General features: G+C 35.5%; 1 protein-coding gene across 2 annotated transcripts in view; it reads right to left on the minus strand.

Annotated features, from left to right (window-relative positions):
* Positions 1 to 650: 650 nt before the first annotated feature.
* The window catches only part of CTDSPL2 (CTD small phosphatase like 2), a 44,084-nt gene continuing 24,425 nt past the window's right edge, over positions 651 to 20,309 (minus strand). For both annotated transcript variants that reach the window (XM_040570047.1, XM_040570048.1), the window contains 10 exons: positions 19,640 to 19,789; positions 19,256 to 19,471; positions 18,195 to 18,273; positions 17,798 to 17,909; positions 16,818 to 16,904; positions 10,179 to 10,241; positions 10,006 to 10,085; positions 7,754 to 7,880; positions 6,785 to 6,880; positions 651 to 6,262 (listed from right to left, as the gene is read on the minus strand). In XM_040570047.1, coding sequence (XP_040425981.1) covers positions 6,197 to 6,262; positions 6,785 to 6,880; positions 7,754 to 7,880; positions 10,006 to 10,085; positions 10,179 to 10,241; positions 16,818 to 16,904; positions 17,798 to 17,909; positions 18,195 to 18,273; positions 19,256 to 19,471; positions 19,640 to 19,789 — 1,076 coding nt within the window. In that variant the 3' untranslated portion in view covers positions 651 to 6,196. The remainder of the gene's footprint in view (positions 6,263 to 6,784; positions 6,881 to 7,753; positions 7,881 to 10,005; positions 10,086 to 10,178; positions 10,242 to 16,817; positions 16,905 to 17,797; positions 17,910 to 18,194; positions 18,274 to 19,255; positions 19,472 to 19,639; positions 19,790 to 20,309) is intronic.

Consider the following 20,309-nt stretch of genomic DNA (forward strand, 5'->3'; position numbering starts at 1 on the left):
GATAATTATGAAACTACTAGGAACTGTGAGATGACTGGGAGCATATTAATGGTAAAAATATTATATATTTACCCAGCACGTTTAAATTTAAGCATTTGGATTAAAACAAATAAGTATTACTCCCATTGTATAGACAAGGAAATTAAGGCACAGCTCTCTGAGTCAAAGGAAGTGCTACCTCCTAGGAAACCAGGCAGTTCTCATTTTGAAAAAGTCTAAAGGTTTCTGCTTAGGAGGAGAAACAAATGCAAAGGAGACGGATCAGGCCTTGTGGTAATTTTACAAGATATTCACTGCATTACATATTGAAAATCGGGTTCAAAGCAAGACCATCTTAACCATCTGTAACAATTTCAGTCCATAACCCACTTCTATTCTTTTCTTGGTCTCCAGTATCCTTAGCTTTTAAAAAAGCATAAACACCACTTGTTTTTAAAACCTTTGGTTTTAAAGGCTGAAAACTGATATGAGAAATGTCTTGCTTTACAGAAAACTGAGTCTTCAATGAAGTCTGATATCAGCTAAAAATCATAAAAACAGTAACTAGAGCATAAATATTTAATATAAATCTTTATGGTTGTATATACTAGAAATGATGGCAAAAGAAACACAAATTTGTAGAACATTGGTTCTCTTCCAATTGTATTTTACAAGATTCAACCTATCAGTACAATGACATTTTTGCAAGTATCAAAAAAATAAAGCAAAACAGTATTACATTACACGGTCAAGACAACCAAAATAGTGATGTGCTTAACAGAATCTATACAAGTTAATCTTTAGTAGGTCATCCTTGCTTGCTTCCAAACAAAAAGTTGCAGTCATTTTTTTTTTTACACTTTTATATTTTTTTTACAAAATTATGACCAACTAAGAAAATGATGCATCTATGCTACTTCTCACCAGCCATTTATCAGCTTGTTTAGGATTTTATTTAAGCATCAAGAATCTATGACGCAAAGCTGAAATTACATGGTTTTGTTGTAATCAAATCTTTGAGAGTAGTTCTTTAATGTCTTAAGAACTTTGTTCTTCAGCTGAATGACTTTAATGTGACAATTATATTTCCAGAAAAAGCGTCTTCCCATGAACCTTCCTTTAGCTTCCACTCCACAGCAGCTTTAACTGATCTTCATTATTCTAGCATGCTGTTTGCAGCAGGATCAGCTCCCTGCACAGCTGCGTGCCCCAGTGCAGGCAGAAGGAAGCGGCTAACACGTTACCTGGGGAGAGGAGAGGGAAGAGGGAAAAGCCTCCCAGAGCCAGCTCAGCCTGAGCTGTTGTGGAACTACACCCTGCTGCTGTAATTCTAGGCTTTCCTTTCAGTCTTCACATTTCAAATTCATACTATTCACAGAGCGGATTTTAAAGTCCCTTTTTAGGGACTCAGAAATGAAACACCTTTGATGGATCAGTTCTCCCAGAAACAGGAATTTGTCCTCTAGAATCGGAAGACGTTTACCTCGTCTCAGGAGGTGAAGGCCATGAACAATGAGCCATGCGCTGCTGACACTCATTGTATTGCCCAGGTGCCACACGCCTATGATTTCTTTATTTCATCTTTGTATCAGTCTTTGATAATGAGTTTAGAGAAGCTTAATGGAGCTGACTGATTGAATCAGCATGACTGCAGATCAGATCAGAGGTACCACCTGCCTGCTTTGCCACATAGATCCATACAAGTCCTTTCACCAGAAAAATACTGAATATTTAACTTGAAATTCTACTTACAGTGGAAGACTTAATACAATAGCGATTAGTTTCTCTTTGTACCTGTCAGAACAAACTTGTCAAACTGTGCTGATACCATACTAGTAAGTAGAGTTGTGTGGTGGTTTTTGTTTTTTTTTTTTAATTGGCAATATGTTGTGAATGTTTACTTTCTGGCCTTGACTTTCTGAAACGCATTACATTATAATTTAGCTATCTGTACTAGATTAATCTCAACTATGTAAATATTAATTTTACACTGAAATGTTAGCTTTGTAAAGGTGTGCTCTCCAAGTCCTTCAGATGGAACATAATGGGAGCACAGTGTGGGGAGGGGATGAAGAAGGCACAGATAACTTTTCTAATTCCCCAAATCTAGGTGTACTCAGTGCTGATCCAGTCCTTGGCCAGAAGAGAGGAATGACAGCATGGGACACCCACGGAGTTCAGCAGCCACAATTCACTGTGATATAAGCATCTCACCACAGACGGGGGCCTGCCTTAGTTTTAGTATCAATTGTGAAGTTATCAATCTCATCCTCTACTTTAATATACTAACAGGATGCAGTTGCTTTTGGCAAAGAATAAAAGGTATGATTTGCAATGCAATGCTATATGGAAGTCAGAACCAGAAGGAAAAAATAAAGGAATGCGGGTATTCCCTCAGTATACTAACAGTATTTTTGTGCTCCTGGAACAGCTTTCCTCACCAAATGACCAAGCTCTACTATTAACGGCTGCTCCAGACCGCAAGCCTGCATTACTACACTGCTGGTGGAAGATAGATTAGTGAGATTTCCACCCACTCCACCCATTTCCTCAGCCACTCATTCCTGGTCCCTCTCCTTATTCAGGGCCCGATGCTTTTTCAGTCGTGCCAATCCAACCAGCACCTAAATCAGATGTCTGAGAGTCTGGGGAGGGGAGATGTGGCATGAGGACGCTTGCTTCTAACAGTGAGTGAGAGCAAACAGTTCTGCTGCCCATGGCTCGCTGCCTCCGCAAGGCATTTCAGCCAGCACTTCCTTCTATTCTCATTCAGCACAGCACTTGCATATCTGATTATTTTTAATAACGCATTTAAGTGCTTTGTTTAAAGAAGACATGCCTCCTTAGCATGCATTCGGTTGCTATAACTCTTGCTTTGGGAGATGTTTGATCAGGTCTTGAAACATTCAGGCTTTCAGATACATTTCAATAATAATGAAAAAATATCTTCCTACAGAGATGGAACGTGCAATGAATCAAAGGTGGAAAAGAAGCCAATAATACCATGGTGAACGCTATTCTATCTATATAACAATTTAAGGAAATATATATTAAAAAAAGAGATTGAACATATATTGTCAGTATAAGTATGAAATATTGTTTTGCTGTCAGAACTAAGAATGCTCAAACCTAGAACAGAATACATATGGATGTGTAAAATTAACACACAATTGCCATGATCAATCCAAAGACCACAAATGAAATCATTAAAAACTTTGGAAATAGAATGTTGTGTTTTTTAAACATACATAAAATTTGAATAAATGATACAGCTACAAGATTAACTGCTTAAGTAGCACAGTTCTACATTCAAGACTCGAGTAATACACACAGCTGAGACTCCCCCGGTTATCAGTGTCAATTTTGGTATGCACAATTTGATCCAGACTAATGTCGGAGAAACAGTTAAGCCTTACCCTCGAGACTAACGAGACGAGAATAAAACCTGATGGAATATAACTTTGCTTCATGCAAAGACTGTTTATGCCAGAAGTGTTTGACATTTTTAGGAACTTAGATTTTGAAGAAGGTAGACTCATTCTGCAAAGAAAGTTCAGATTGATAAATACCAGACTTGCAGCACATTAAAATATTAATATTTAATGTTTACTAAGCAGTCTCTGTTATTGTTGTTGTGCATCTATGTAGAACTAAATCCTCCAATTTACATTTTGATTTCCCTCACTGATCTGATAATCACAACACAGATACAGCTGTAAAGTGCAATGTATGCTTTGGTTTCCTTAACTAAAGAAAGCACTTTCATAATGGTTTTAGCCAAAGATAGGACGCACATGTTTAAGGACATTATTTGAACAGATGATAATCTCTTTTTACAGTCAGAGAAAAGCTATGAACTACTTAACAAAAATGGTTTCATTCTGGTAGACTAGTGAATTTTAAAGCAGTCCTATTATGTAAATTACTCTAAGAAATTTGGAAGAATTCCACATTAGACAAGGATTCACTGTTAAACTAATTAAAAATCTCAGATTTAGATTTACATTTTAACGAACAACTAAAAAATTGTTGGCAAACCATGTAGCAATTCAAATACAAGCTGACCATTTTCAAAATCTATAAATATTTCCAGAACCATCTTATCAACATAAAAACAGGAAGGAACGGGGATGGTTACAGGGTTCACACGTCTGCGCAAAAGCATATATAAAGGTAATGTTATGTACATTTTATTTCAATAAAGACATAAGACAAACAGCGTAAAGATGCCCAGATGCCCTAAAGATAAATACATTTAAAAGATTCTCATTAAAATGAATCTGTAGTATTTCTTTCCTGCAAGCAAAATACCTTTCTTTAAATACAAAAAAAATCAGTATTCTGAATTGCAAATGTTTCACTTTTTTGCAGAAAATCTGCCATGATGTTTTTGTTTTTTTTAATGAATAAGGATTTTCCACAAAACAGGCTTGCTCTACATGCTAATTTTTTAAACAGTTCAGTGACACAATGTGCTAGCTACATACACAACAGATAATATAGTAAGAAAACACTCAACCTGATGAAAAGTTAAAATCTTCATTAATACACTGGAAAAAGTTGACATAACTCATGCCTTTTAAAATCAAAAATACAAAAATTAAATGTTTTCCTAAAAAGATTTTCCTTATTTTAAGGACTCATTTGAAAATGAAGCTGCATGTAATTTGTACAATAAAATTGTACAAGTAAACAGGTAATATACATAAAAAATTAATTGACATACTTCTCAATTATCAGTTGTCCACCTTTAATTTCCAATACTGTACTTTCTTAACAAGCATACAAAATATCAAACTTCTCTTTAGAAAAAGTGCCGTTCTGTGACATCTTTTACACAAAAACAGTCTGAGCCTATGGCATGTTAATGCAGTCGAGAGGCAAAGCATCCTAACTTTTACAAATTATACCTTCCATAAAAAGCCTCCTGAAAAGGAGATTACACACCATTATAAAAATATCAACCTCTTGTAGCAGCTGCATTAGAGAACCAAGGCTTGAAGACTATTTCCATATAGCATAGAAAACCACTATGATAGCAGACTGACTGCTTTGGTGGCATGGGAGTGTACTGTACCACAGGATTATGCATAGTTACTGGTAGGTACCCTCGCTGTCACACACTTTAAAACTGATTGTAACGAAGAGCAGTGTAACAGAGGTACCATCAGCCCATGCAAAACATCTTAAAATACTGAGCCACTGTGCAGAATACTTCATTCCTGGAGGAAACAGAAGGCAGCAGTAACTGAATTGCATCAAACCTAACAGGTGACCAAACTAATTCTCCTTTAAGGATTTGCATGCACAGTATAGTCTGAGGTATTCCTTGTCCATCAGTTGTTTGTGCCACTGCAAGATATCGTCTGTCCAGAGTACATGCCATCACAATGGTTTAAAATATTCTGAATATTAGTAATTCTTATATTCTTCTTATCTAGCCAGTCTCTTGATTTTTGAAAAGATTTCAACTACAGTAGAATATTACAGAAACAAAATATAAATGCAGGGTTTTTCTTTCTAAATGAAACTTACATGGGCTAAAACTAGAGAATATTTTTAAACAAATATACAGTATGCAGGCAGACGAAGCAGGAAAACGGCCATTCAACTGTATAATAAAAAACTAAGAAAATTTGGCTATTTCCAGAAAAACTATGAAGCGCCTCAACTAAAAGGAATGCATAATGAAATTCTAATCTAATACAGGTCAAAAGTGTAAAAAGGTTATAAACCTTAACAGGAAAAATAAAACAACTTTTACTGGCCATTCCTGTTGAAATGAGAATCTTAAAGTAACAGAAAAGTGGCTACAAACCCACTTAGAGCACCGAACAGAGAGAAAATAAGAGTCCATTTTCAATCTCTGTTATATCATAAAATCCTGTGTTTCTACAGGTCAAACTGCTGGTGGCAGAAACAGAATTCTTTATAAACTGCAGATGTCCTGTACATAAAAAAATTCATCGGAGTTGCACTAGTTCTAAAGACTTTTCTGTTCTAGCCTACCTACTGTGTTGTACTGTATTGTACTGTATGTATTCAATCTCAGATATATAAAGTCTCTTTCTGTAACCCTTGATTATTGTTGGGCACCAAAGATAAGAAAAGCAAGACGGGGTACAAAAATGCAAAATTTCAACAGTAATGGCAATGTTTTGTTTTAGTCCAAAAGGGTCCTGCATTTTCTCCCCCTTCAGTAAGTAGACAAAAGGCTTTAATCTGGGGGTAGCAAGTCATGCAAGCGAAATCTGTCTCTGATGTGAGGTCGGACATCTTCATTCTGTAGGCAAAAAAAAAAGCACAGGTTTTAGAAGAATAAACACATCTATAAATCAGATTTCAATACGGGCAAATTTCTAACACCAGTATATTAATATGACAAAATAGAAGGCATGAATATTCGTAATCACAATGTTCTTAAAAAAATTATATAACATTCACAACAGTTTTTGAATAAGATTATTTCCATTTTAAGAATAAAGGCACACAACACAGCCAACAGAAGGCTGTACTTAACCTAAATTTCTAAAGATTCTCAATTTCATTATAACTGATGTCACAATTCTCCGGGTTTTCATTAAAAGCACAGCTATAAACGATAGCATTCCTGTCCTTTGCTATATAAATAAGTCCTTGTACAAACTTTGAATTACTGCCCAGAGAACGCTTTCCAAGAGACATATATGACTTTTAGCAGTCAAAATCTCAGTGACTCAAAATCTGAAAGTGAGTGATGCTGCTTAGAAGAGCTAACTAATGTTCTGGGGGGAGAGAGGGGAAGCCAAATGAAGGAAAGACTTACCAGCTCTACAAGTTTCTCCAGAAATGGAATCAATTTTAGGAGTTCATTGTCATTTTTATCCATGAACCAGCTTTCTATAGGAATTCCATTTGAAAGCTAAAGTAAAAAAATCATCAACAAATGACATACTTAATTTATCTAATGATACGATTTGTGAAATAGCATTTTGGGGAAAAATGTTTCCAAGATGCAGTGTATTAATATGTATTTTTCCTCTAAAGTTTGTATTAAAATTCACTTCTGAAATAACTCCTTCCTTTGCATAAATCATTGCAAAAACTTCCGCATCAAAGCTGAAATAAACCTAGCTGTAGAAGATCTGCTGAACTGAAAAGCATTGGTATTTTGAGAAAATTTTATGTTAAAACAACACATGGATACTAACCGTGTCCTGGCTGCAGTTTGTGCAAATGAGGCTAAGTCAAACATGTGGGGTTTTTTTGTTCTTTAATGTAGATGAGACATTAGAGATCACTCTCTGAACTCCTTTATCTATACAATAGGACCAACTGGAATAGTTACATACCATACTTCTGGAAAAATCTAAATCACAGAGCATAACTTTATAACATTTAAGTACAAATAATTTTCACAGCTGTGTGTGTCAGTTCAACCAGTGATCTGTTCTTAATGATTTCACTAGCATTAAAAAACTAGGTCTGCAACAAAGTACAGGGGACAGTCTTAGCGGACCTGGAGGCTTCTTTAGAAAAAACGAACAAGAAATAAAACTGACTGGTTACATAGTTTGTTCATAAAATAAGTCACTCACTTTACACATGACTGGCTCTTCACAAGAGAAAAGCAAGCAAACCAGAGCAATTTGTTAAAGTATGTTTTATAAATTTAAATACAAAGTTAACTGCAAACAATGTAGTCTTAAACTCAAATACTGTCGTCTTTTTCACTGTATTCCTTTGGGAAGTTTTTTGCCATGTCTGAGAAGTTTACTGATGGCAGCATACTTACCTGATAGGCAAAGGCTTGCGGTGAATTGTCAATTATGATCGTTTTTGAAAGATCTCTACCAAGAATGTTTAAATCCTTTATGTAATTGCCTTGTACGCAAACACAATGCTCACGGAAAAGTCGATGTCTGTGATTAAATTAAAATACTAATTAATGAGAAAAATGCAACATCACATGGCATAAAGAAAAAGTTAACAATACCAAATGTTCTCCTTTTTTTTTTCTCCTCTTCTGATCTACTTAGCTCATTTTTAAGAACCTGTTCCATACTTTCCATTCTTCTTTGACCTTTTTACTGGTAAAATTGCTAGCTAAGGTAATTTTATGTTTATCTAGTTCTGCAGGCAATTGTTTGCATTTACACAGAAAAAGCTCAGCTCAGATGTAACAAATATTTGTCAACAGGGTCTTGCTTTCTAATCATTTTTGCAGATGGATTGACAGAGGGACCCAAGATACTGAAATTATTTTGCAAGGCCCCAAAATCAGAGATTATGTCTGCACTGGAATCAATTTATTGAGTTTGTTCTTTTTATTTTGCTCCAGTCGCTACAGTACACAGCCTCCACATGCCACTGTTAGAAGAAATATTTTCCTTCTTATGCTCCCTCTGTTCACAACTAACCTATTTCAGTTTTTAGAGCCTGAAAAAAGCCTTGAGGTCAAAACATTCCATCAACTTCTTCCTACCCAATTCTCTTTTAATTTATTATAGAAGAAATACTTAGTAAATGGATGGATGCGTAGAATAAGAGGACTCAAGTAAAAAAAAAAACACAACAGGAGTAAAACTGAAATTTCATAAAATATCAGCATGACTGTAATTCAAAAGTAAGTTATATACTAGACAGATTTCAAGTTTTACATAGCTGTATTACAATGCAGTTTCTTTAAAGCTGTTATATTTTTAAGTGAAGTTTTTAGAAGCTGTACAAAGCGTGCTTTATTTCATAAAGGGGTTGAGTTCCTAATGTTGCTATGGAAGAAAATAAGCTGATGCCTCAGCAGCGAATGAATTTATATATAGATTCTGAGTCACATGTGTGGAGTGCCTGACAAATCTACCTTTAGGCTAATGTCAAAACTCATCATGCCTTGATGTCAGGTTTTCAGTGGCACATGAATCACATCTAAATTCATGTATCATATGAATTTCACAGAAATTCTGTAAATTTTTAGAACACAGCCAAGCAAGTATATTTTTTACACTTTTCCTGTTAACAACAAAATTAAAACTGTAGTCCTCAATCATAAATATTAGATACTTGGAGAAAAAGAATCAACACTATGGACACACACAGACACATTTTCTGTATGTGCAAATATCTTACTTGTTCATACACCCTGCTTGGCTGTGTGTGCAGGTAGGCTCAGATATTCCAATGATTGTGCATTTCTAACTTCAAAAGTCCAGTTTTGGTTGCTCATTCAAAATGCAGTAGCGAGTAAATTTACCAAGATAACATGATGCAGAGAAATGCTTTGCCAAAGACATTCTCGGGACAGAATTTACACAGTCCTGACTATAATCAAGTATAGTTGCTACTTTCCTTACTTGGGATACCCTATTTAGGATGAATTCCTGAGAAACCCCCTCTTCAGTTTCAACTTTCCCACATTAACAGTCCACCTTCCAGATGAGAATAACAGAAAGAATCTCATCTGATAGAATTTGTCTTAAGGCACTGTTCTTGAGAAATGCTAATCTCTTCCAAACAAATCTATGTATTAACAGAAGAAATGAAAAAACATAACAACTTTACTACAAAACCCACAAATTAGTTTGTGACTGAATAAGAAATAACGTTTGTAAAGATAACTATGTAAATCATTATTTATAAATAATAAATCAAATACAAGTAGCTTAAATGTAGTCTAATGGTTGGAGTTTCCAGCAATCTGTTCGTTTTCTTTATTCATTATATATATTCAAGAGCAGCTAAAACACATTTTTGATACCTAGGAGGTTATTTTCAGCAAGGAATTCTATTATGCCACAGAGAACGAATGGCTAAGTTTTTTGGCCACAAGAGTGCAAAGTAAAGATGTCTGGGTTTATCTCATCACCAAGGCAGTAATTCAACCACTTCATTTTTCTCTCACCCTTAGACAAGCTGAGCATAAGCACAAAGAATCAGTTTAGTAAGACACAGTGCAATAAAGAAAATGTCAGAATCACTTTCTTCATCACATCTGTTAGGAAATAAGTTTGTTTGCCTACAAGAGGTATAATCACGATTTTTTATTTTTACCTGACCAGTTGCTTTTTAGGGTCTAGTATGTTCAGTAACTTGTCTGCGTACACCTTCTTAGAAGCAGTAAAGAGAATGATCTACGGATTAAATGGAAAAAAAATATTTTAGATATAAATATGCAAATATAATTTAAAAATAAAATTCAAAAGATAACATCTAATTATTTTTACCTCATAAATCTGAGACATACGTTCCAGGAATTCTCGGAAGAATGGCCTTAACCGGACATAAACCTGAAGCAGAGATGCACTTTATTAAAAGATTCAAAATATTGCAGATACTGCCTGCATGGCTAAGTATCAGTTTGTAAAGATTAGGTCAAAATGAGCATTATGAATACAGTAATCATTAAATACTAACTTCCAACAGAATAATAACTTGATTAAAACAAAATTAAGTTAGCTTGAAGCCTAAGCAGCTATAAATTAAAGCATAATATGATAAAATTAGGCTTAACAATTTTACTGGAGAACTTGATGCAATTAGAAATTATTTAAATTATATTATTTAAAAATAAATACAATTATTTAAAATATAAAAGGTAGACAATCTCTCAAGAAAAATGCAACCAGTTCCTTTGACTAAACATTTTGAATCAGCTTTCACCAGCTGGGCAGCATCAGTTCGGTTACTAGATAATTTATGCCAGCATATAAATAATCTTCCTAATAACTTTATTCCACTAAGAATTACACATTGAATACGGGGGTGTCAGAAGTGATAAAAAAAAAAAAAAAAAAAAGGCTTCATCTATTTCCAAAGCTCCATTACTTCACACACTGCCAGCACAGAACTGCATACACATACAAATTATTTCCGGTAAAAAAAAAGTAGACTCCAGAGAACAGATACCAAGCTAGGAGGATTCTGCATCTCTCTCGCCGATTTAACTCAAAGTACAAGACCTAGGCTCCTACGAAGGCACCTATATAAATCTATACCTCCCTTCCAAAGGCCCAACACCACAGCAGATGCGAGGGCACATGTTGAGCACTGTTCTGTTCCTGTGGTACTTGTATTTGGAAGATGGCCCAGTGTGGTTTTTGGCACACATTTGGACTTGACCTTAACCAACAGTGAGGACATATTCTGAGAGGTGAAACGGTGGCCGCCTTCTCTGCTTACTTTTTTTTTTTTTTTTTTGATTCAGAGATTGTCCACGTACAGAATAACATGGTTTTAAGAAAAGTTTTGATAAAATAGAAAAGGGAGCATACTGAACTTCTATCTAAACCAAGTTATTTTCAACTTTATCCATTTTTTAAGAGCCAGTTGGGAATAGGCTTAAATTTACTTTCAAATCAAAGTAAATCTCCACAAAGGATCTGTATTACTTTAACTGAATTGTATCAAATTTATATGTAGACACAATCAAATGACCAAAAGGAAAGAAAAAAGGAATGGGTTAAGTAAATTTCACATCATTAGCACATGCTGTGATAGATTTTAGTCCTTTAAAGGAAGTACTTATTTCTAAAGCAATGAAAATATAATTATTTAGCTTAAAATCGAGTAAGGCTTTTATTGCATTTTTTGAGTGACTTTTATTGAGTGACCAGGTACTACAGTAACACCTAATTTTTCATTTTTTTCTATACTAGGAGCAGTAATCAAAATCCTGCAATCTCATCACGTCTGGGAAGAGCACCCCTGCTGCTAGCACACAAAGATACATCCACTGGCTGTGCAACCAAGGTCTGCTTCCCTTCTCATTCTGGGTAACTCACCTTGTGAGGCAGTACGTAACCTGGCTATCGGGAATGGTTTGGAGAGACCACAGCCTGCGCTTGATGGGTTTTTGGACTCCATTTAGCCAAGATGGCACGGAGAAGCCAACTTTCTAAATACAGAGTTGACAGGCGTGACTTCACGCCATATGTCTCCTGACGGCACTAAAATCTCTGCGAAAATGACTTATCACTTAGCCATAATAAAGTAGTGAGGTTTTGCTCAAAGGCTAGATAAGGTATTTATCTTACCACAAAGACAAATGTAATGAATTAACTTGGAGCCTCGCGGTGACCCAATGCTAAATAACATCCAACTTGTCTGTGATTGTAAATTCAGTGCAAATTGTTCTTTCTATATACAGCAAGCACATAGCACTGCCAGCATCCTCTTTAGTTGTAACCTTGAGTTTAAGGGAAACTAGGTTTTTCTTTGCAAATGCAAAGGGATTATTCTGCTCACATGAAGCCTGTTCTCTGTTACAGAAGAAACACAGATGTCATTTCAGAAAGTCTCTTAAACATCTCTTCTACAAACTCTCTTGGCAACCAAAGTACTAAACTAAGGTATCTGTTGGTATTTCAACGGCTAGTATAAAAACATTTGGTATACAATTTATTGTGTGGTGTTTTTTTGTTGTTGTTGTTGTTTTTAAGGCTGGATTGAATTAAATTGCTCACAACAGCCAGCTATACGATTTTAAAAATAACTCAATTGTATCAGAGAAAAGTTATGGTTGCTTGGGTTCCTCACTTCTGCATGCTTTTTCAGTTTGTTTAGGCTGTGGATAATTGCAGCATCTTTGTAATGTGTTCTATTTTAGATTACTGATATGTACTTACACGTGCGTATCTATCTTAATATAATATGTCTTAATATCTAAGAAGTTTATATATAAACGCAAACAAGAAGTCCAGGGAAAATTATTTCTTTTTAGATTATGTATTTCTAATTACAACTTATACACACACACACACAGGTAATGACATTGATGGCAGATTCACTGGACTTTTTTTAGTGTTTTGTGGCACTCTGGCACAGCATAAGGCAATGGCACCACTACACCCAGCTAAGATGAGCTGATGCAGAACTCTAGGTAGCCAGAGTAGAACAATTAAGTGACCAGAGCAGAACAAAACACATCCAACATCTTCCATTTTCTCCCTCTCCCTCAGCATCTTCCCCACATCTTCCTCCTTTTCTTCTTCACTGTTATGCCAACGCTGCACTTCCTTCTCCAGTCCAAAATTCACCGTAATTCTGGCAAATAAACACCTTGTCTCTTTCCATCTTCAGCCTTATTTAACTCTTCCTACTTTTTTACTGCCTGATTCCCCTGTGCACACAACATCTAACTTCCCTCCATTTCTGATTCCTGCTCTCTGATGAGTAGACCTACCATGAAATCTAAGTTTTGAAAATACATATAGAAGCCTGGTAATATTTTTCACCATTTTTAATGACTGAACATTTATGTGTCCACTGAGATGCATGATATCACCTACTAGAATGTGACTCACAGGCATAAATGCATAACCTGTATGAAAAGCCTCCTCAAAGGTTGTTTTTTTTGTTTTTTTTTTGTTTTTTTTCCAAAACAATCATCACATCCCATTATTTCAATGGCAACAAAAGTGACTCAAGGTGAGGACCGTCCCAAAACCAGACAGATCTGCCTGAACTGTGGCTGGCTACGGCTCTTCAAGGGGCGAAGTATGACTCCAGAGGTTCTCCTGAGCTAGAGAAGTCTTCCTGACCTAAGACCGGATTTCTTTGTGTGTGCTGCCCAAGACACACTGAAGGCTTTCAGACCCAAAGCTTGACGGCTCTGCTGTTATTTCAGAGAAACAGACAGAGTGGAGTTCATTAGAAAGGAGAGCCAGAACTCAAAAGCATTGTTTGCCTCATTCCACTGCAGTAACAAAGTAAAGCACCTAGGTAGTCTTTGGCGACAGTAAGATGGAATATATGTAACACTATATTCAATAACCTGCATATGACCTATGTAGTTCCAGAACATCTTTCAAGGATCAAAGATTGAAGTGAATTATTCTCTGAAAGATCAGTAAAGATGTATTTCAGCTGAAGAACTGAGTGAAAACATCTGCCTTTTGTCGAAGGCCTGCTAGTGCATGGAAGGTACCCTTTGAACGAACAGAGCGTGAGGGGATCTCACCCACCCAAAACAAAATACAGTGAAAACCTCTTTACCAAAGGAAAAAAAAAAATCTTAAGATAAGCCACTTAATATAAAGTGCTACAATAATACAAACAGTATAAAATCTAAGTCTACAGTTGAAAAGCCAAACATTTATTTTTATAGTCAGATGTAAGAGAGTGCTTAACAGACACAGCATTTAAGAAAACTTCAGCTTTGCAAACACTGTATTTTTACTGAGTCCAAAACTTAAACACTGGTAAAACTTAAGAGATTTTTCATCAAAGGAAACATAAACAAACAGATTCATCATCTCAAAAGCCTGAAGCAAGCACAATTATATCCATTTTAGAGATTAATTTTTTCTTTTTAAGCAGAAATCAGTGACTTCAAGTGACTCACCCAAAGGTTTATAAAACCCTTTATGCCAGTGCTGGAATTGCATAATTTTTTTTTTTTACTCATATATTACGTTTTCTGCACACCTCATGGTAAGTTGTAAGACATAACTTAAAAACAACCAAGCCCTTATTTTTAGAAACTTTTCTTAAAAACAGTCCACCACTTAAAATCACTGAAGTAAACAGCGAAAGAGCTGAGTTCCTGGACCTGAAACTTGTTGCTTGATGTGCAGACCAATGGAGTTTAGATATATGTTCTAACAGGCCTTCCGAAACCTAAGACAATCCAATTTTTACTGTTGAACTCGTAAACTTGTACTGTTTTACTCTTTTTTACACCCTACAATTGCAAGTTCTGAAGCTTATTTTTGAGAAAGTACCTGGTTTATCATCACACTGTTAATGCAAGAGCACTGGCTTGATGCCTTTGGATGGGCAAGAAAACTGAAATGCTATGAACTCACGTTCATGTTTGCAGTACTAGTCAATCTTACTGAGAGAAAAATAAGACATTCAGTCAGAAAATGAGCACAGACTTAAGTTTTACTCTTAAAAAACAGTTAATAGATAAATAATTGTCTTTCTGGAAAACCTACACGAAAGTGGTAGACGTTTTGATACTAATGGAAAGTATCTTCAGAAATGTATCTTTCACATCAAGTATTGTTTTCATCTGGTTTATATATAGTAACTTGCTGACTTCTACTTTGCTCAGACAGCTTAGTGTCTGCTTCTCTGTTACCAGCTGGAATGACTTCCAAAATGAAATATGGAGATACGAAATTAATACAGTACTATACCCGAGATGATCGTAAGCAAAAGAAACACATTGTAAAAGCTGATAAATAGCTAACTGTTGACTAAAAACCCTAAATAGAGTAAAATTAGAGTAAAAACCCTAAATAGAGTATGTAACATCAACTAATTTCTACTTTTATTTCAGGATATTATTTGTCTTTTTGTGTACTATACCCTATTTAAGCATGAATTTAATTGTATCTTTAAAATGTCTGTCTTGCTTATTACCTGTTACCTAGTAAGAGGTGAATGTTTTGTGAGTTGTCTAGTGTAATGTAAAACCAGATGAACAGAATGTAACGATCAGGAGAGTGTGCTCACAGACAGTGGCCAACTTTCTCAAACCTGCAAAAAACTAATGCTCCTTGGCAATTGCAGGCTAGACTCTACAGAGAGCTAAGACAAAACTTATCTAGGACCCGCTTAGTAATTTTACTGTATCAAAGGCTACACAGGCATGTGTACAATGCTGTTAAATAAGAATTTAGAAATACTGTAACTCACTCTTTCCATTGACTTCAATTTCCTAAAGGCAAAATTCTGGTTAAAGCTCAGCTACTCTCATTTAGACATACAATCACTAAAAGGACGACAGTTTAGACAGAAAATACTCAAAATCATACTGAGATCCCTTAAGAGAAGGAAGGAAAAAAAAGAAGCTTTAGTCTTCCTAATGCTGTTAGAAATGTCAAGAACCTCCAAAGAATTAATTCTAAGGCTCTTTCCAAGTTCAGCCTGGAGGAAACTGAGCATGGCCGTCACCAAATAAGAGATAAGAAACCCACGTTTAAAAATTATTTCAGCTTTTCAGATTCCAAGGGCTTTTATATGCAACAGTGAAGAAAAACATTTTTAAAATCAGGAAAAATACCTGGACAAGTGTCCTTTTAAGGTGCCTGATGACTGGCTCATTCTCCAAAGATACTACAGTGGGATCCAATATCGTGCGAACTACATGGTGGGGAAGCTGTTGCTACTCCCAGGTACATCACACAAAAGGACCTGAGAACAACAGCCTGGGTCAGTGCAGCATCTTTTGGTAGTTGCTGGAAGAGAGTTCCTCTTTCCCATGCTTGTTCTTCAATGGTACGCCAATGTAAAACACACATAACTAACAGTACCTCCTAAAGCAGAACAAAAAACTAAATCTAGCAGTCTCCACAAGACAATCAAAATCACTCCAAGCACCAAGCAGACTCTCTCTGGGAGTAAAGAGGTAGAACTGGCACTGGTGGAGGGTACAGCAAGACTAATGATCTAGACAGAAGCTAGTTAACAGCAGGCTCAGAAGATGTCTTCTGTACAGAAAGAAATGATCAACCAATGTGAATTGGTTTTCCATATGAAGGGAAGGAAGTTAACAGTCCATGAGAAGCTGCACTCGGAAATAATACTGACTAAACTTTCAGTGTTCCTGCCTCCACCTGCTGGCAAGGAGAAATGCTGCTGCTGAAGATTGCTGCTACGAAGATCATTTACACTTTCTTAGCAATGAATGCTTACAGTTTGAATCAGTGTCCGACATTACCACATTGTGGCAATAAACAGTGCTCCACAGTATTTCTAATGCAGGATAATCCACCTTGCAGTTTATAACCCAGATAGTTGTTAAATGCCAGGCAGTTATTTATCTCTTTAGACAAGATCATAACAAATATATATGGGAAGAATTCATATGTTAAACAAAATAAAAAGGTACATATTCTTCTACGCATGCTAATTACCTGGTAAATGACATCTTGAAAAAGAACTGGAAAAGTGAGTGCAGCATCTTCTAATTCATTTAGACTACAGTGCACTAACGTTTCATCCTATTAAAAATTAAAAGATGGTATAAAAGTAAGAAAAAATGTGAAAAGAATGCTGAAAAGAGAAGTAGTTGTCTAGATTTTTATGTTCCTTTTAAGGTGGGTTTATTTAGTCTGGAAAATTTAGTTTTGTGCAAGCACTGTCAAAATTGAATAAGAGTTTTTGGAAGTAATTATACATTTCTTTATTCTTGCAGTTTTTGAAAAATTTCAATTAGAATTGTGCTCTAGGGGCATAATTGTAAGGAGACGTTTTAATTTTGTAGGCTATACTGTCTTTCAGTTCAAATCTGCATCTATCAATTTGAATCATCTATCCATTTTATATGACCACCAGAGGACCCGCCAACTGATATCGCTCATGGTAAAACAATGTTCCTGACATCATTAGCAGTGTCTGAAACCACTTTCAGAACAGAGTGACTTGATGAAATTATTCTAAACATAAATATATTTTCTATGAATATTTCAGAAAGTGGATTTGTGGCCTCTGAAGAAGAACGCTACAAGAATTAAAAGATTCATTCCTGGTCAATTTTGATGCAAGACATATGAAGCTAAATTTTCCTACTTAGTACATCTTGTTTCTCTCCATTGGTTCTGGAAAACTTTATGGGGACAGATAACTCTCTGTTCAAGATGATAAAAAATTTAATGCTTTTTTTGGGGAAACAATGTTAAGAATTCAAAAAATACAGCAAGTATTCTATTCTTGCCACTATTAAATTTACTTTTATGCAGACCATCTTTAAATAAAAGTATTAGGAAAATTGTGTAACCTTCAGCGAGGTATTTTTATTTAGAGCACACATTACTAATTTCAGCAACAGACAAAACAAATCAAATGCTACATAGCTCTCCCCCTGATTTTGCTATGTATTTATAAAAGTACTTACCAAGTCTAGAACTAATGAGAATTCTGGTGTGCTTCTTGTTTTCAGTGGAAGAGCTGGCTTCCTGTTAAGTTGTTCTTCTGTTAACGGCGGAACATGTTTGATGAAATAGTATCTGGAAAAAAAATCAGATTTTGTTTTAGGAATGTGTTTGAATTATGCGACTGGCAATGTGGTAGCCCAACTAAATAATTAAAAATGCATATTGTGTGTAAAGCCACACAAGAAATAAATAATTTAAACTGAAAAACAAACACTTCAATATATACTTATTTTTTAATTTAAGAGATTTTGGAATTCATTACTGTAATATAAAAAACATAGCAACTCAAATAACAATTCCTTAATCCAATACCCAACATGATCAATTCATATTTTAAGTACAAATATTACCACTTACGGATCAAAGACTTCCCAGTCTTCTTCATAGGTGGCTTCTGCATGAGCTGATGAGTAGCCACTGTCCGGAGATACTGGTGCTAAAATTCAATGAAAATAACCAAAACAAAAATGAAACAAACAAAACAAAACAACAACAATAAATAAATAAAAACAACACAAGAGCTAGTCTTATTAGTGCAGTTTTTAAAAGTGAAAATTTGCATTTTATACACAAGTGCCTCAAACAACAGTGAAAAACAGCAGGACTCTGCTAGTCCTCGTATTTCACCTGAAATACCCCGCATGGCTTCTCACAAATTTTCCTGAGGGCTCAATGTCACATCATCCTACAGAACTTCTTGATCTAGCCAAATGAAAGTGCCCGTGTTACAGAGCAAGGCACCCATACAACATTTGGTGATATGAACTACCTGGATGCACATTCCAGACACACAACCAGCTCCTACCCATCATTTGCTAGGGTATTTGTGTCAAAGGAGAAACACCTATGTATGTATGAGGATTTAGGTAACTGTAAAAAATTTGATGCAGGCCCTCCACAGAGAGTTGATCGTGAATTTTATAGATACGGAATATCCATATATATGGAATTTTTGTCCAAAACTGTGTATGTTGAGTTTTTCCAACGAAAATGGGGAAAATTAATATAGGATGTTTATGTTCTTATTCATCTCAACATGTTATTTTAGTATACGATAATAAAATGCTGCAAATTTCTCTATTGTGATCAGCAAGTCTAGGGGATGCATTTTTAATGTGTGTGTGGGGGGTTAAACAGTAATAAAAATGCCTTTCTTCTTCGATGTCTGTCTTCATTTGAAGAAATGTCATGAAGTCAACTATGTTACAACGGAAATAAATGAGACTTGCAAAAGCTGTGTCTCTGGTGCATAAAAAAGTTTTGCTCGTTGATATAAAAATCAGTATAAATACTGTTTGCATGTTTCAAGCAAACTTGAAACATTAATTTATACAAAATGAGGGTGCTAGAGTTTCCCTAGGAGTAGTAACTATCTACAGCTTCAGGACTTGAGTAAAAGGCAAGCACACATTTCTTACCTGTAAGTGGTGGCAGGTCACGATCGTTTGTTTCCTCTACTTCTTCTAAACCATTGTTAACAGCAGATCTGACCTGCACTGCTTGGCTAGTATAAGCTGCTCCATTGGTTGATGTTGCAGTACTTGTAGTAATCTCATCTACCTGTTCCATATCAAGCTGTTTGACTATTTCTTCAGCTTCAACAGCTTGTCCTGGAGAATCTGATCCTGACGTTCCTGAATCAAGATTTCAGTACACTAGTAGTCATTATCTTTAGACTGAGGTACCTAACAGAATACTGACAGTCATCATTAAACTCCAAAAAATACGTTACAGAATTACCAAAGGAGGCTGTATCTGAATCATGTTACAAAAATAAGAACCAAAAGAATAATAATGCTTACCATTTTTATTTGCTGGTGAAAAAAAATTGAAGACAGGAGAAAATATGGTCCCCAGTAACGTAGTTCGTGGGGGACTGCCAGTGGTAGGATTATCTTCTAATTTCCCATTTTGCTTTACATGCTGGTTTGTCATTTCGTAACTTCCAGCTTCTGTAAAAGAAAAGTTATGATGTATAATACCATGCTTCTGTTTTTCACAGTAGACCCTCTCTTTTATTGTTATTATTTTCACTGTAGGAAAGATCCCTCCTGCTCCCTGACTTTCCTTAGTTGGCAAAAGCAATTAGCTTAAATAGCTCCTTAGAAAGTAAGATCAGGTAGCAATTTAGCAACAATATAAAAATGAAATGCCAACTTTCAACACCATCTTAAGCTTCAGAATTTCATATTAGGAAGCAATAATTGCTTATAAGAAATATGCAATAGATTAACAGATAATAGAAGTTTTAATCCCTTAAATGTGCTTGATGACAGAAGACAAAGATGCTGCGCATCCTTCACAACAAATAGATGTCAGTGTCAGTGGGACTCCACTAGATGGAAACAAGAGAAAGTGTCAGTGGAACTCCAGTGGCTGAATCTCTGAACTTCACAAGATCAAGTCCATGCTTCACTATACTCCCCGTATACATATATGTATACACACAAACACACACTCATAAATACAATT

This window comes from Cygnus olor, chromosome 11 (assembly GCF_009769625.2).
Source record: "Cygnus olor isolate bCygOlo1 chromosome 11, bCygOlo1.pri.v2, whole genome shotgun sequence".
In the NCBI taxonomy this organism is placed as follows: Eukaryota; Metazoa; Chordata; class Aves; order Anseriformes; family Anatidae; genus Cygnus; species Cygnus olor.